We start from the raw sequence: 15,742 nt of genomic DNA, 5'->3' as shown, positions 1-15,742 counted from the left end.
ACTGGGACTCCTTCCAGAATTTACAAGCTGAGGGACAAAGTATTCATAACTCCAGAGAGAGACCGGTTTAAATTGAGAAAATCCATAAATGCAATCCCCTAATAAGTGGTTTTTGCAGGTAAAACCAACAATGACACCTACTGATTCTTGGGCATAAATCTCCGAGCCAGAAAGGCTGAAACTACTTTGGAGTTGGATGCTTTCAAACACCCCTAAATGCAACTTGAGGTAACTTCCTTCAGAGTATAAAGTTCCATCAAAGACTACATCCCCCGAGAGATAGATTTCCACCGCCGTCTCCTGATTGGAGTTGGTGACCACCATCTTGCTGACAGACGTCGGACTTGAGATGTTTGGACTAACGGGATAGTAATGGGTCCCCCAGGAAGACACGTCGTGAAGGAGGCTATGCTCGCATCCTGTCTGGGTGCAGAATGTCGCGAGAACCATAACAGGCTGTACGGATGCTATACTGAGGAGCGAGGAGGAACGAGCGCTGGCCATTTCCACAGAGCGAGGCAGGTGAATAGTCTGCGACTGAGAGGCATTGAGAGAGATGTGACGCGAGAAGTTACTTTGCAGAACTTTCACAGTGACTGAAGTCCAAACAACAGTCGCAGTTATCGTCACTCGGTGGCTAGCGTCTGCTGTGGGGTCATTATGAGGTGGGAACATCATCAGAAAATTCCGACCAATACTCGCCCCAGAGAGACCTGAGAAGGAAAACACAAAACATTGTATCTCAATGAAAGGCGTTCCTGCATTTAAGCTAACATGAGTAGGTCAGACAATAGTGACACCGTTTAATTTACAACTGCAAACTACACACTTGCAAAGCCTGATAACATCCTGTGTGCAGGGTTAGACAGGTTTCCCAGTATGCAAGCAGAAGATAAGAGGTGTGGTGTCAGATTTCAACCAACTGAGCAGCCAATGAAGTGTATGTTCCTAGTTCCCGACTGGATACACCTGTATTAAAGGTGCAGACCTGCTCCAGTATTTTCCATAACAAGGATCTCTGTGGAAGCAACATACCGGCAGTCCGTAGAGAGAATCCTGAGATGCAGCAAACTTTACGCGTGAGTTGAAAATTTATATGTGCATGCTCTGTTGGGATGGGGACTTACTTGCATGAAGCATTGTGGATAATGGTAACCAGCTTACAATATGGCATAGGAAAAAAATGCATCTACAAAACAACAAAAATAATTTTCTTTCATGTCTAAGAGAATGGAGACTAAGGTTTGTATGAGACAAATATGTCACATACAAAAGCAATATATTCATTTTTTTGCTCTAAGGGCTAGACCATGGGCACAGCCCAAATATCATTCAAAAGTGAACATAATTTGAGTGGGCAGGCAGGGAATTATTGAGACTTGAGTGCTACTTTAAGTGAGGGGTGGAGAAGAAAACTAACCAAACGATGAAAATGCAGCATGGAGTCATTATCGGTAGTGGCTGCATGACTCAGTCAAGTTAGACAGGTCAACATTTTTAAATGAGTGGCTCTCGACAGTCATGAATTATCCAGTTTTTAAGAGTTAAAGAAAGCTAAAAAAAAAAAAATGCAGACATGTTAAAAATGCCTTTTGTGGCATTTTAAGGGATACGTTGGGACTATCAGAGTGGGAAAATTCAGATTTACGACATTCTTGAAATAAGCATAACGTTTTGTCATGTCGCCATCTCAAAAAGATGTGCACAAATTAATAATGTAGCAGAGCAAGATGGGCGGGGGAAAAACTCAATCTTGAAATTGTGACAGAAGAACCGATCAATACGTTTCAATTAAGTGCCCAACACTTACCAAGGAACATCAGGCACACATGAAGCAGCAGTAGAGGCTGCATCATTCCTGCTCTAAAATAACAAACTTGGAGTAACAAGAAACTTTGTTTTATGGAGGATGAAATATTTCATGCTTGCCCCATGGGAAGAGAAGCTATGGCTGTCAATTAGCGCACCTGCGGTTGATATGGCCTTATCAGTTATCGCGAGAATTCCCCAGCTGGACGTCATACCGTTTTTTTCCGTGTATAGTGCGCAAAATTTAACGAATTTATTGTCCTAAAATCTGGGGTGCGCATTATACATGGGTACAAAAAATATATTTAAAAAAAAAAAATTTTTTTTTTTTTTTTTAGAAAACAAAACCAACAACAGGACTGACCGACAAAGTCGTGGAACAAAAAGACAGGGTGACATTACCAAAGACAGGAACAGAAAGCAAACAGACATCATGACAGTAACACATGCAATGATCCGACGGTGAGCGAGGGGCAGACAGGACTTAAATACAAAACACGTTACATCGATTGAGGTGACACAGGAAGAGAGGGGCGACGCGAACAGAAACTATGGCAACCTAGACACATAGCAAAACTGGAGACGAGACGTGACAAATGTCCCTCGAAATGAAACTTGAAATCACCAAGTTTTGGTTTCCAAGGGTGTTTTTATTCCTCTTCAACGTCTCTCCCATACAGAGCCGCCTTTTTCACGTCCGCACGCCTCTTTCCCGTGCGCGCACGGAGCGCGGTGGTGCGTTTATGGGCAGTCGGAGAAATCAACGCCAACAAAACAAATTACATCCAGCCTAGTTAAGACCATACCAAAGACTATAAAAATGGGACCCATTGCCTCCCTGCGTGTGTGACGATCATTTGTACTTAAAAAAAAAAAAAAAAAAATAAAAATTCATAAAAAAAAATTCATAAAAATTGGGTGCGTATTATACATGGGTACAGGCTTTTTTCCAGCATCAGCATGCCATTTTTAGGGTGCGTATTATACATGGGGGCGCACTATACACGGAAAAAAACGGTATGTTGTCTTTCATGATAAAACACCGTTATTCCACATCAAAGTATTTTTTTTAAAAGTTGTATTGATTCAAATGTAACTTAAAAAAAATAAAAATAAAAAAAATAAAATAAATAAAAGCAAAACATATCAAGTTTCACTGCCTGGAACTTTACCGGAAGTTGTGGTGACTTGGTCAAAAAGGCAGGAAACTGTTGCGGTAGTTTCCAGGGCCACATTAGTATTACAGAGTTGTGTAAATCCCCGAGCAAACTTTGGCCCGGGTTTGTCTCACGAAGCCGCAGATTCCTTTAAGGAAGTGGGCTGCAGCTTTGGGGAGTGTGGCACACAGCATAGGGACATAACAAGGATGCACTTCATCCAGTTCGCTTCTCTCTACCCATTGGTATGTATCATGCAGGTATTACTATTTTTTTTAAACCATGTACTCCTTTCAAATGAATTTACTATTTTTTTCTCTTGTTGCAAAAACAAAAAACGTGCATTCTGTTATTTATTTATGGGACATCTTCATGATGGAATGACAGTTTGTAACTCTGCAGCACACTTCCTGCGTGCTCATGATTCTGGGCTGTAAAATCTAGGAATCATTATCAGCAGCTTCACTTATTGTTTCACAGGTCAGACAGGACCACTTTATCTCTGTTAAACTTTTTTTAAATTTCTTTATCTATATCTCAGCCATGGAGGTTATCTTTTGTTTGACTGTCTGCAAATAGGATTACGGCATGCATTATTGTGATCTAATTTTTATCGAATCTTATAGCAGTATAATATGGCGCAAGGGCCATTTGTGTTTCAATCTTTTATCATCCTGCTTGAGAGATTTTTTACAGCATTGTATTCGATTTTAGACTCTCATTACCATTTTTGGTCAACTTCACAGATTCTTTGTTCTTTAGTTTTCATCATTTACCTTTGTACCATTTTAAAACTACTCTTTGGCTATAATGGATGGATGGATGGATATATACATATTTTTCTATCTATCTATCTATCTATCTATCTATCTATCTATCTATCTATCTATCTATCTATCTATCTATCTATCTATCTATCTATCTATCTATCTATCTATCTATCTATCTATCTATCTATCTATCTATCTATCTATCTATCTATCTATCTATCTATCTATCTATCTATCTATCTATCTATCTATCTATCTATCTATCTATCTATCTATCTATCTATCTATCTATCTATCTATCTATCTATCTATCTATCTATCTATCTATCTATCTATCTATCTATCTATCTATCTATCTATCTATCTATCTATCTATCTATCTATCTATCTATCTATCTATCTATCTATCTATCTATCTATCTATCTATCTATCTATCTATCTATCTATCTATCTATTTATTAACTTAATTAACGTGTCCCTGCTTGATTGTGAATAATCATCCACCCATTGAACTGGTCCTGACCCCTCGTCGGACCAAAAGGAATCAAAACTAAAATCATGGAATCAATTTCAACTTTTTCTAGCACTGCTAAGTAGTTTTATGATTTGTAGATTTAACTTCTCTAATCTTTGAATCTTTATTATGACCCGAAGGCAGCTGTTTTCTTCTTCGTAAGCAGTTACGGTTCTTATGAGTTGTAAATTTAGTCTTGTGTTAAAAAGTAAATTCATTTACCATTCAATTGTACAAGAATATATTACCCAATTTGAAAATGCTGCAGGCAACAGGAGCCATTTTGATACAGAGGCAGTCAACGGCTTTGATAAATACTCCCTAAATCGGATCCGCTTATTATTTCAGGCAAAGCAATATGGAGGCAGTTTTTATTTGTAGCTTCTTAGCATGTTTTCTTTTTAGAGAGCTCCTGCAGCTATTCCAGAGACTGAAAAAACCTCCCGAATCAGCATCTGTTGTGATTTCCAGTATGGCCAAACTAATACATTGTGATACTATTTTAATTTAGCACATAATCTTGATGTGGGCTGCTCTCCCCCACAGAGAAGAAAAATGGAATTTTGCAGATGACCATGGCACACCCAAAGTAGACTTAAGAATAAAGTAGAACTAAAATTAAATTCCTGTAAAATTACCCACCAGTGCCCGTCAGCAATGACCCGTATCTGCCGCCTGTATGACGGATGTAAAGTGTGTTACATTGGTTCTTTCCACATAGTCATTAACAGCGGCGGAAACCAAACACAATGGCTAAAACGAACAATGAGCAGTGGCCACAAAGGTCAGCAAGAAAGCTTCTGTATTACTTGCTTAAATGAGTATTGAGTCCCGATCCCATGCAAATCACTACTGACTCGAGTCAGAGGGTCTTGGTCTGGGACTTCCACTGGAAGAGAGGTCGTTCCCCTGTTTTCCGATTTTAAAAATATCAGCCGGTGTATTGTGTTGGACACAGCTGGGGCTTTGGTTGGCACCGCGTGGAACAGCTGGCTTTTACATTTTGGTGGTGCACAGTTGCATTTACTGTTGCCATCAGGAATTTGTTTCCCGTGCTTATGTGTCAGTTGATTGGTAAATATTTACTCTTCTGAAAGGTAAATTGTCTTTTCCAAAACTGTCATTCCTTTAGGCAATCATTTGAATGTTGCTTCAAAGACACAAAGGACACGACAATGTCAAATAGCCTCTTGCTGGCAGCTGACTGTGACGGAATTTTTTCTTTTTGCTGAGTAGTGTGGGAAATAAAGCGCTCCTCGCACGCACCTCAAGCACCTCATACCCTCAGACCAGTATCAACAACACGAGTAGGCCTTTTTAATTTTCCACTGACTGCTTACGCGAAATAGTCTCAGGGTGCCAAACAAGACCAATAGTAGGCATGGTTGAAGCTTTCCATCGTCTGAACCAAAAACACATTTTTATTTTCACACGTCAATGACTGAATATGATGGTAGATATTTTTAACTTGGTTTCTCTCACTCTCTCTTTCTCTCTCTCCCCCCCCCTGCAGCATTTGAAGATGATGCGATTGTTGCTCCTTTGTCTGCTGCTGCCAACCGCGACTGGTGAGTTCTCATCTCGGTGCCGCCGCTTGCAGCTGATAAACATCTAATCAGCCTCCGTGTGCCGGCGCGCTTTCCTCATCTACCTCCATGTAGTACCGCGTGAGGTATTTACAGTACACTAGGCTGAAACGATTCAGGAATAACATTAAAGACAAGATCTTGAGGAAGTCACAGTTAACACATGCAACATCCAAATAGGGTGACTATAACGCCACACCCTCTTGCTCAAATAAAAAAAATAAAAAATAAAAACCAACTCAATGGGGAAAAATGTTTTAGTTGCACAGGTTATAAATCACATTATGGAAAAAAAAAACGATTGAAATTATTTATATATATTTATATAGCTTGTATTTTCCTTAACACAAAAACATGGCCTCCGAACAGGGGTGTGTAGACTTTCTATACCCACTGTATGTCTTTATGCATGTCAATGACTTATTATTCATGAGCCAAACTGGGATTAAAAACCCTGTATGTTGAATTAATGTCTTCTACTCCACAGTTTTTTCAGATGAGATTGAAGGATCCGCTTTTGATGGTATGTAATATCACGCAATATTTTTTTTAGGTATTTGTTGGGAAAGAGAAAAAATCTATAAAAAAAAAAAAAGAAGCAATCATTGAAGAAATTCAAATTATTATTATTATTATTACAATGGGCCTGCTGCTGAGTGAGCAAAGCAAAACAGCCCATTTAATATTGGTCATACTTCTATTTTCTATAAACTTTATTATTATTGGCCTGCTGTGGGGCAAGCACGGTCACGGACTGCTGCTCAGCAGATGGTGGCAGTGGTTAGCGGAGCCAAGGGTTAGTATTATAAATGTAGACGCAGCATTGTTGACTGTTCTTGTATTCATCATTGTACTTCATCAATTCATTTTATGCTGCTTATCCTGTTGACAATCAGCAAGAGTCTACCCCAGTTTACTGGGCAAAAGGTAGTAGACTCCACCCTGGATGTGTAGCCATCCAATCACAGGCCACATATAGACACCGACATTCACACCAACTGTCACAGAACCGATCCCACGCCGTCTGCATAAACGTTTGTGTACCATAACACCATGTGACTTGCTATTGTGCATCTGAATCCGTTTTGTCCTCCATCCACAGGCCAGGATGATGAGGATTCCTTTGAGGAAAATGGTGAGTTGATTTTTTTCAGTTCCCAAGAGTAAATAGTGGAAATGGGACTTTGCACGATGGCGTCACTAATGCAAACAGCATAATGGCAGACGTCCAAGGGAGAGTACAGGAAGGTTGTGCCCTCGGCAGTTATTGTCATCAAGCTTTGTGTACGGGTTGTTCTCGACCTATGGGACGTGTGAACAGCTCCAGCCTCCCCCGTCATCCATTCAATCCCAAATAGAATCAATTAGCTCCCTATGGGGACCCTGACTATTGTGCCAAAAGGCCAATGAACATTTCGACATCCTGGCCCGCGGGTCAGCTAATCGGCAGTGGCATTCTCATTCCCTCAGTGCGCCTCTCTGTGTCACTCCTCATTTTGTCTGGAAAAGACATTTGATGGAATCACAGATCTGCTCAAAGCAGCCTACCTGGAACTAAACACCATTTCAACGCTGAGCCCTCCACCATTATGCACCCACATTCTTATTTCACTCCATTTTGTTTGGAAATGTGTCTTAACAGGCGTCTGTCTCGTTGACGTGATCTACTTTGTTGCAAAGGCAATAACGCGCGAATGTTATTTGGGAAGTATGATAAGATGGACGAGAGTGTGGCTAAGAGAGACACAAACATTCTTTTTTTAATATGTCAGCATGTTGATACATTGCTTTCATCACCGATTAATAGTCTTCTTCTTAAGGTGGCTATGTGCCAGTGAGGTGAAGTCATTTCTTCTCTTTCAGAGTTGACGGAGATCCAGGACAGAAATGATGTAGACACATTTGTTGATAAAACCAAAGGTGCAGAGGACATGACAGGTGAGTAAAAAATCAAAGGTTATAATTGTCATTATCTTCGTTAGCATCTTAGCTGTCCCTGCTAGATAATAACCAAATTTCTATTTCTTCTTTCAGATCAATTCACGCTGATTGCCATCATCGGAGGCGTGAGCGTGTTGGCTCTTTCGGTCGCAGTCATAGTGGGTAAGTTTGTGTTGCGCTCATACCTCAGCGAGTGAAATGAGAAGTTGTCGGCGTTTCATGTCCACTGATGACAAATGCGCTGCTAGGGAGCCCCTTAGAAAGCTTGGCTGCAATCTTTCAAAAGTGCCGACACCTAAACAAACAAGCTTGTGCTGCTCTGACGTTTTTCCATTTCTCTCTTGCAGCTGTTATGTTAGTAAGACGCCGCATGCACAAACAACAGCAAGGGTAAGGTTATAAGTTTCGTTTTATTGCTCTTTTTCTCGCTGTTAAAAAGGTTCCTTTATGGAGAGGAGGTGCAGACTCTATTTGTGTTGGATAGAAAACGCCCTCGCCTTGCTTTTCCGCTAAGTCAACTCTGCAGGTGGCAGAACCAGTCCAGTGGCTAACAGTTTCCCTGCCGCCTGAGCCAAATTGCCCAAACGTTATCCAAACTGGCAGCGTCCAAACCAGAGGAAAACACTCCACTGGCAAAGCGAAACAGACTTCCACCCATCCGAGCTTGTTGGAGCTTGCTAAGCAATTACCCGCCCAGCCTGAGGTCGACGTGCGTCACCATTTGAACACTCCCCAACATTTCGCCTCTCCATCTTAGACATCAAACAATAGCCTCAGGCCGATGAGCAGCTACTGGGAAGGTGTAGCCTCATCGGACAAGCTCTAACCTGCTTTACAGCTAACGTCATGAGAGATGACCTTCACACTATTGCATCCATGGCCTTATCGCCAAGGTGTGACTAGCATTCAAAATGACATTTTCGTGGCAATAAAAAGATAGTTAGGGTAGGTTAGGTAAAATCATCTACCTTGAAGGTCAGGTGTCGGGAGTTATTCAATATGAAAATGTTTTTCCTATAAATCTGACCAATCTTTTTGTTGTGCCCTTTATCCAATACTTTCGGTTTTCTGGGGTGTAAATACTAAATCCATAGTTTTTTTTTTATTTTTTTTTAGTAAAATGTGTTGCTCCAAAGTTCAAACTTGATGCCAGCACTCTCGGATTTGTTGAGCCGTTCAAGTCAAGCCCGAAGGGTTAAATTCCTCAGCGGGATTACTGGCTCCCTCCCTCCCGGCCGGGGCTGCAGCGTGTGTGTGTTTTGCGTGCGCTAGCCGTGTTTGCCGCCGACTGATCGCACCGCTGAAAAGACGCTTAATCACACAGCAACCTCGGTGGAGCAACAGACCCACCTGGGGTGATCTGTGTTTTGAGGCCATGCAGTCTCTGCGCACCTGTCAGAACTGTGCCGTTTGAGACAGCCACGCATTTCCTGAGTTCCGACACGCGGATGTTCCTCCTGCTGCTGAACGTAGCCCTAAAAATATATAAAAGATGACATGTTTGCTTTTGCTCAGTTTCACCTCATCTGTCACATAGGTTTGGCAACCTCCTCAACTATGTTCCCTTTCTGTGTGTCACTAGAATTTACTCTGTACCTACAGAGCAGGACCAGAAAGGGGCAGTCTAGTTCCTGGAAAGGAACCCAATCTGGATCACACACACGCATGCAAGAGCGACTCACCAGGCAGTATCATCTCATTATGAGGATTATGGTTCTTTAATAGCTCTGTGTATCGTTCCTCTAAAACCTAGCCATCCATGAGTAATGCTGTTATGTCCTTTTTTTTTTTTGGTCCCTTCTGTTTGTATCCAACAAAAACCTAATTTGAAGACATGTTCAAATTGGAATCTATTTTGGGGACTCTAAATCAAGAAATAGGCTTAATGCTTGTTTTTGTTTTTTCCAAGAATATTATTTTTTGACTTCTGGAATTTCCCTGGTGTTTTATGATCAGAAATAAGCGGCGCAGTGAAAGAATATTTATTTTGGTACACGTGGAGCAAACTTATCCATGTGGAGTGGTCGTTGACTGAGACTAAATTTGCTAATCCAAATTAAGACAGCCAAATGGCCAAACTTGGTTTTCTGGGTCACTTGTCTGACAATTTCGGTTTTCATGGCCTGTTAAGACCGACGGCAGATTGTGGAATAGAAGATAAAAAGTACTCTGCCATCTTGCGCTCAAATCAACAAATCTATCAACTCCTCTTTCATTTTTTGTTTTTTTTTTGTTTCGGAAACTTCCCTCTTCAAAATCCACACTTGCGCAGCTTGTAAATAGCCGTGTGACTGCCGAAGAGGCAGTTTAATGGTTGGAGGAAAAGCAGGGTGAGAAAATCTCATGAATCAAATAAAGCCTAATGGACAATTGGGGAAGAAAGTAACAATACCTCCATTCCATCCACACAGAGCCTGATAGTTCCCCCGCTGCCGTTTTAGCGGAAATCAATCATTCTCTGCCAAGCAAAGATGTCATTTCTGCAACATGAATCGTTGGTTATTTGGCGGGGAGGGGGCGGGGGGCTGTAGCAAACGTTGAATTGGATGGGGCGCCGCTTTTCACTTTCCACTTGTCGTGTAGTGAGAGGTTCTCTGACAAAAGTAGCGGGATTAAGCTGCGTTTGGTGACAAAGAAAAGAACATCTCACTTTCCCATTACACCTTGCAGCACTTTGTAGCAGAGTTAACAAGATTTCAAAAGGGACAATACAATTATTGCTATACAAAAAAAACATTTCAGTTTAGTCAACACATTTGAATGCTTTTGAAGCATCTTTTTATTTTTAACTGCCATTACTTAATTTCAGTCTAATATCGTAGCTTCGATTGTCTCTCGTGTCCAATTTTACAGAGCACAATATTTGTATTAAGGCTATGCACCATCTTTGTTAAAAACTTTATTGGCTGTGGAATAATTCCCAATATGATTTCATTTTTTTAAAGTTGAAATTGCGACTCAAAAGAGTAAATGCCCATGTTTATATGTACTTGTATATGAGTCATTTTGTGTCAACATTTCTGTTTTTGTTTTTTCTAAACAAATAATTAAAGTACGCAATCCTATAAAGTGGTAAGAGTTCATAAAGGGGGTTGGAAATATTATTTGCTCGTCTAGAATGTGTTTAGATCGGGGAAAAGATGGAATACATATGTAAAACTGAATTGATTGTGTTATTAAATATGTTTTAAAATATACTGGTGCGATTTTGTCCTCTTCCACCCACTTGCACCGGCGGTATTAGTTGTCATAGCAATGCAGAGATAATGTCCCCGTCGTTCAGGTTGGTTATTCATTCGCGTCGAACCACTAAGCGATTCACTCGCCTTTTACGAAACACTGTCAGGTTCAAAAAGTTCCAATTTTACATACTGATGGACGCTTTGTAGAAAATTGCCAGGTAGATTGTCATATGTGACTGAATAGGGCTTAATGGAAATAAGTCATTTTATTGGTTGATAAAGAAATATTCAACAAATTCAGTACCACTTTGTCCGTTTGACCTCGTTAAAGTCGTCACTGGCTATTATGAGAATGTCTCTCCTTTTCTTTGCTCCACTCTATATGACCTGGAGAAAAAAAAAAAAACACAGAAAAGATAATTATCTTGACAATCACAATGACTATATCTCTGAAAGCAAAATAACCCTTGTATTTTTTTTTTTTTGGTAGTAAAGATTCTTATGATTTGGATCAATTAATCATCGCAAACTTCTTAGTCAGCATTCTCTTGGACTATCGATTCAAGTGATTGATTGTGTGTCGTAGGTCATCCAGTGGTGTAATAGGAATTACTCAGCCTGGCTAACTCTCCTGCGTATTGGAGCTTTATTTTATTTTACTACAAAAAAAACAAATAATACATTTTGCACCTTCTCAAACCACTCGGAATACACAGTTTATTAATGCATTGTTTTCTCAGTAAAGAAATAAAAATAGAGTCCTTACTTCGAAGACCTTTTGCGACACTTGGGAAGCCGACAGACTTTACCACCTACACGAAAGAATGAGGAGGACGTTGAAATGAATCATAGCAATTTCAAGAAATTACATATCAATATTGTCTTACAGCCCAAGACCATGAGGCCAATCAGGAAAAGAACTGCGGCGATGCACAGTCCAGTCACTTGCAGGGACCAGTAATCTAAAAATAGCACAAGGATAACGTAAGTTTCCACAAAAAACACAAAGCACTTTCTCGATTGTGACAAGACTTGCATTTTTACACCCAACGTATTGGCATCTGTTTAAAAAAAACAAAACAAGGCCCACAATTTTAATTCTTTCTGATCAGGCAGGTGATTGAACACCACGGTTTCATCAGACATTTGCCTTAAAATTTGAAAGGTGTTTAAGTTTTGTGTTTGGTGGGCTATAAAGGACAATCGTAGGGCACATTTAGAGAAACAACCATTAGTTGAGTCTTTCGTGAACTGAACATTTGGGAAAGTGGGAGGAAGCCAGAGAAAACTCCACAAAGGAGAGTGGGATTAATGAATCCTTACCATATGTGAAAGCTTCATCCCAAGCTGAATCTACGACAAAAGTAGAGAAATATGTTGAAAGCGGGGAAAAACACAATCTGGATAGGTGACACGTCTCACAGCCCGGCTGACACATAGACGACAATGTATCACAAACATCTTCTCTCCTCGCTCAAAAAGGTACAATCGAACATTAATATGTCTGCAAGACAGAAAGCGAGGTGCTCTGTTCCTCCAGTTTTCCGTGAGTTTTGTCAGCTCGGCTGGGGATAGTGACATTGTCAGCCTGCCATGAGATAACAATAAAACTGGAGACGCCCGGGGCATTTAATGTGACGATGGAGTAAGAAAATGTTTGGTTACCCCAGGCAGGATCTAGACGGGTTTCGTTTTTGGTGGTTTTTGTCGTTGTGGCTGGGGAGGATGTTACTGTGGCTGTCAAGTGAGGGGAAAAACACACACACAAATATATATATATATTTATATAGATATATATACTATATATTGTTTTTTTTTAATTGCATTACAGAAAACAAAAAACGTTATCACCTTATTCTAATTTTCCGAGACAGTCCTATGTATATACTATATATATATATATAGCATATGAATCCTTTGCTTGTTATAATACATGCATTTTTTCTAATCGAATTTCTCGAATTACTCAATGAATCGTTTCAGCCCTAAGTCCCTTGAACAAACGACCTCATGATTCATTTTACATCCGTCCCCTTCTCCCGACCTACTATTTATTACCTGGTGTGGATGTCAGGTGTTCCGTTGGGCGTTCTGTTGTCCCCTCACTGGAAACTGCAAAGATTCGCGAGAAGTCACATCAGGGTAAATGGATGGATGTTTTTGAACTTCAAATATCTGATACCTGTCAGTGTGCTAGCTTCCGGTTTGGTAGTGCTGATGTTAACTGGATTGATGGTGATGATGCTTTGGTTTAAGGTGATCATTAAAGGGTCAGCAGTACTCATGAGTTCCAGTTCTTTTCCTGTTACACCAAATTTGTTACATTAAATCACAATACTACTTTTAGATGAAATGATAGGAGGTATAAGTCAACATACCAGGTGTTGACACGAAAGGTTCAGCTGTGATAGCCTTTGACACTGCGTAGACAAGTAATCATAGTGGTCGAAATTTGATAACAAGCTCCAGTTGGAGTGGAATTTACAAGGAGAACAAAGCACAGTGATGTGACCGCTTCACACAATGTTGTCATCTGTTGTCCTGGCATCCACGTGACAATGAGTCTGGCCATGCCCAACGCACAGGCCTCATAGTATGTCTTGTGAGCGGGGTGTAGTCACGTGGCTCTCATGAAGGCACCACAGAGATGGATTGTTGTGGTTCAATCAAAGCACAGGAAGGCCCTTGTTTACCCACTCAGGTTCCCAGTACCTTCTGATTATCATCAACTCACTTTTCAAAACTTGGGCGGAAGAACTTTCCGTGATCCGTGACTATCTTAGTTTAATATATCTCTCCAAAATGCTGTCTTAGCAAGAGGAAAATGTGAACCATATCAACCACATCCTGGTAACATTTCAAATTTAGACAGTTGTGTCACTTACCATTCGATAATGCTGACAGCAGACAAACCAGAAAAGCCAAGTAAATCTAAAATACAATGAACATATTTTTATTAAACAATTAACACACTACCCGGACACACTTCACTTTATTATGTCGGAGAACTTCAGTGGATTCGGTTACTTGTTAGCTTAACTCTTGTGAGTTTTGCCTTTTCGGCAGGAGAAAGGTTAAAAAGTTTGTGTTCTGAGTTGCTAACTTATATTTGTTTCGAATTCTACAATGTGAGGCACATGTGTAACCGGGTGAAACCTTAATTTATTTTTACACTTGACAGTTGGTCATAATAAAGTGTTACTCCAAACATTGCTAAAAAAAAAGGTTTATAATGATGACAGTTCGACAGCTAAACAAATTCTTCCTCTTTTAATTATTTCTTACAGGAACATTTAGTCAGTTACTATGCTGTGCAATATTTTTGATTTTCTACAAAAGTGCTATCGACAGCTGGGTGTCTATCATTAAATCATCTAGCCCTGTTGTATTTTTAAAATACTTAAAGCCTCGTGATATGTACTCCATTAACTTGTCATTGATGGTTGCCACGGTTACGACATGACAAACAGACGCAAAACAAAAGCAATGAATTATAGAGTTATTGTGCGTATAATATGTACACAGCAGGGGTAAAATAGGGCTTGGATATTAAAAATGGGAGCACTCAAACCATGGAGGCTTATTTGATAATGCAAACAGGAAGTTTGCATTGCGGTCGACACCACATTTGGCATCTCTCCTTCCTCTTTGAAGCAACATCCCCCACACTACTCTTTACTTTAAATGTCATCGTTTTTTAAGATGCCCACATTATGGCAAACATTTTTCATTTTCCTTAGAGGCTGCCAATTGCGTTCACAATCCTCCCACACTAGTTTATATCGATCAAACTTCAACACGTGTTTCAAGTGTGGACCTGTCACCAATTAAAATGTGGAATTGGACAAGGTGTCAACATTTTGCTTGTAAGATAGTGGAAATCTTTTACTGCTAACTTAAAATATAGATTCCTCCACCGCCCGTGAATGACCCAAAACCACTACAGCGTTTTGTTTCTTTTTTTTTCTCAGTGTGTATGTAGACTCAAAGAGGAGGTAAAAATTAGGTATTTTATTCCCCATCCCCCTAGTTGAATTTTTGACCTATCCTGGTGGCAGCTCGTCCTCCAGGCTTGGACGAGTGTGACAGGTGAGCATCCGGGCTGCCATGAGCTGTGACAGCTCACATTAGCAGGTCATGCCAATCTTCATCTCTCTGCATAGCATATGTCAAAGCCGAGGCCTGTTCCCCTCAGGGCCTTAAAGGCTTCTACCCACCCCCTCGTGACCCGCAGGTTTGTCACATCTCCGTCTGCCTCTGTCTGTCAGCCGCCATCAATCGCCCTTAACCCAAATAGGCCTTTGGAATAATCCATCGGAGGCTAACGTGCCTACCTTTGTGTCCATTGTGTGAGGCAGCCCGCGCCAAAGCTTCATCCTGTTCACCCTCATCATGCACGAGGCTTTCTCTTCCTCATTCGGAGAGGCTGAGGAGGTGACGGCCCAGCGGCCACACCCGCGTATTCGCCGTCACCACTTCCTCATCCAGGCATGTCAACGCTGTCATCAGTTCACTCCCCCCCCCTACTACAAATCCTTTGTCTTTCACTCTCCCTCACTCACAGCGCTCTCAGTAACACAGATCATTGTTCTAGCACAATCCGAAATATTTATGCATTAATAGTCCATGTCGGGGATAAACCTAAAAAAAAAAAAAGCCCTGTAGAAACATGAATAATAGGAACTATTTCCAATTTACTGAAAATAATAAAAAAAATGTTGCATTTTACCTATGAGAAATTACATGCAAATAAAATGTGATTGAATTTGATATTATTTGAAA

The 15,742-nt window shown here is 40.5% G+C and overlaps 2 protein-coding genes across 4 annotated transcripts; one reads left to right on the top strand and one right to left on the bottom strand.

Moving 5' to 3' along the window:
• Positions 1-922: 922 nt before the first annotated feature.
• si:dkey-262k9.2 (uncharacterized) lies at positions 923-10,973 on the top strand. 3 transcript variants are annotated; one of them, XM_061288925.1, is made up of 8 exons: positions 923-1,079; positions 5,765-5,819; positions 6,325-6,360; positions 6,940-6,972; positions 7,701-7,775; positions 7,872-7,940; positions 8,126-8,168; positions 9,381-10,973. In XM_061288925.1, the coding sequence occupies exons 1-8, from the start codon at positions 1,062-1,064 to the stop codon at positions 9,481-9,483; spliced, it is 432 nt and encodes a 143-aa protein (XP_061144909.1). In that variant the 5' UTR covers positions 923-1,061; the 3' UTR covers positions 9,484-10,973. The 3 variants fall into 3 exon arrangements, with proteins under 3 accessions (XP_061144909.1, XP_061144908.1, XP_061144910.1); XM_061288924.1 differs by lacking the exon at positions 923-1,079 and adding an exon at positions 3,056-3,211; XM_061288926.1 differs by lacking the exon at positions 923-1,079 and adding an exon at positions 3,068-3,211 and having other exon boundaries at positions 9,361-10,973.
• A 234-nt stretch (positions 10,974-11,207) lies between these two features.
• Positions 11,208-15,444, bottom strand: fxyd5 (FXYD domain containing ion transport regulator 5). The gene is made up of 10 exons (XM_061288916.1): positions 15,295-15,444; positions 13,846-13,891; positions 13,339-13,380; positions 13,143-13,262; positions 13,019-13,072; positions 12,626-12,697; positions 12,284-12,313; positions 11,848-11,922; positions 11,727-11,772; positions 11,208-11,347 (listed from the first exon to the last, which is right to left on the bottom strand). Exons 1-10 carry the CDS (start codon positions 15,352-15,354, stop codon positions 11,305-11,307), a joined length of 588 nt encoding a protein of 195 aa, XP_061144900.1. The 5' UTR covers positions 15,355-15,444; the 3' UTR covers positions 11,208-11,304.
• Positions 15,445-15,742: the final 298 nt, after the last annotated feature.

Source organism: Syngnathus typhle, linkage group LG10 (genome assembly GCF_033458585.1).
Source record: "Syngnathus typhle isolate RoL2023-S1 ecotype Sweden linkage group LG10, RoL_Styp_1.0, whole genome shotgun sequence".
In the NCBI taxonomy this organism is placed as follows: Eukaryota; Metazoa; Chordata; class Actinopteri; order Syngnathiformes; family Syngnathidae; genus Syngnathus; species Syngnathus typhle.
Note: the sequence above shows the minus strand (reverse complement) of the source record. Positions and strands in the feature narration are given on the sequence as shown.

Coding starts and splice junctions, on each gene's coding strand:
- si:dkey-262k9.2 (XM_061288924.1), top strand. CDS start 3,176: ATGCACTTCATCCAGTTCGCTTCTCTCTACCCATTG. Junction 3,212..5,764: donor TCGCTTCTCTCTACCCATTG/GTATGTATCATG, acceptor CCCCCCCTGCAG/CATTTGAAGATGATGCGATT. Junction 7,941..8,125: donor TTCGGTCGCAGTCATAGTGG/GTAAGTTTGTGT, acceptor TCTCTCTTGCAG/CTGTTATGTTAGTAAGACGC.
- fxyd5 (XM_061288916.1), bottom strand. CDS start 15,354: ATGATGAGGGTGAACAGGATGAAGCTTTGGCGCGGGCTGCCTCACACA. Junction 13,892..15,294: donor CTCACACAATGGACACAAAG/GTAGGCACGTTA, acceptor ATTGTATTTTAG/ATTTACTTGGCTTTTCTGGT. Junction 11,773..11,847: donor TGGCCTCATGGTCTTGGGCT/GTAAGACAATAT, acceptor TCTTTCGTGTAG/GTGGTAAAGTCTGTCGGCTT.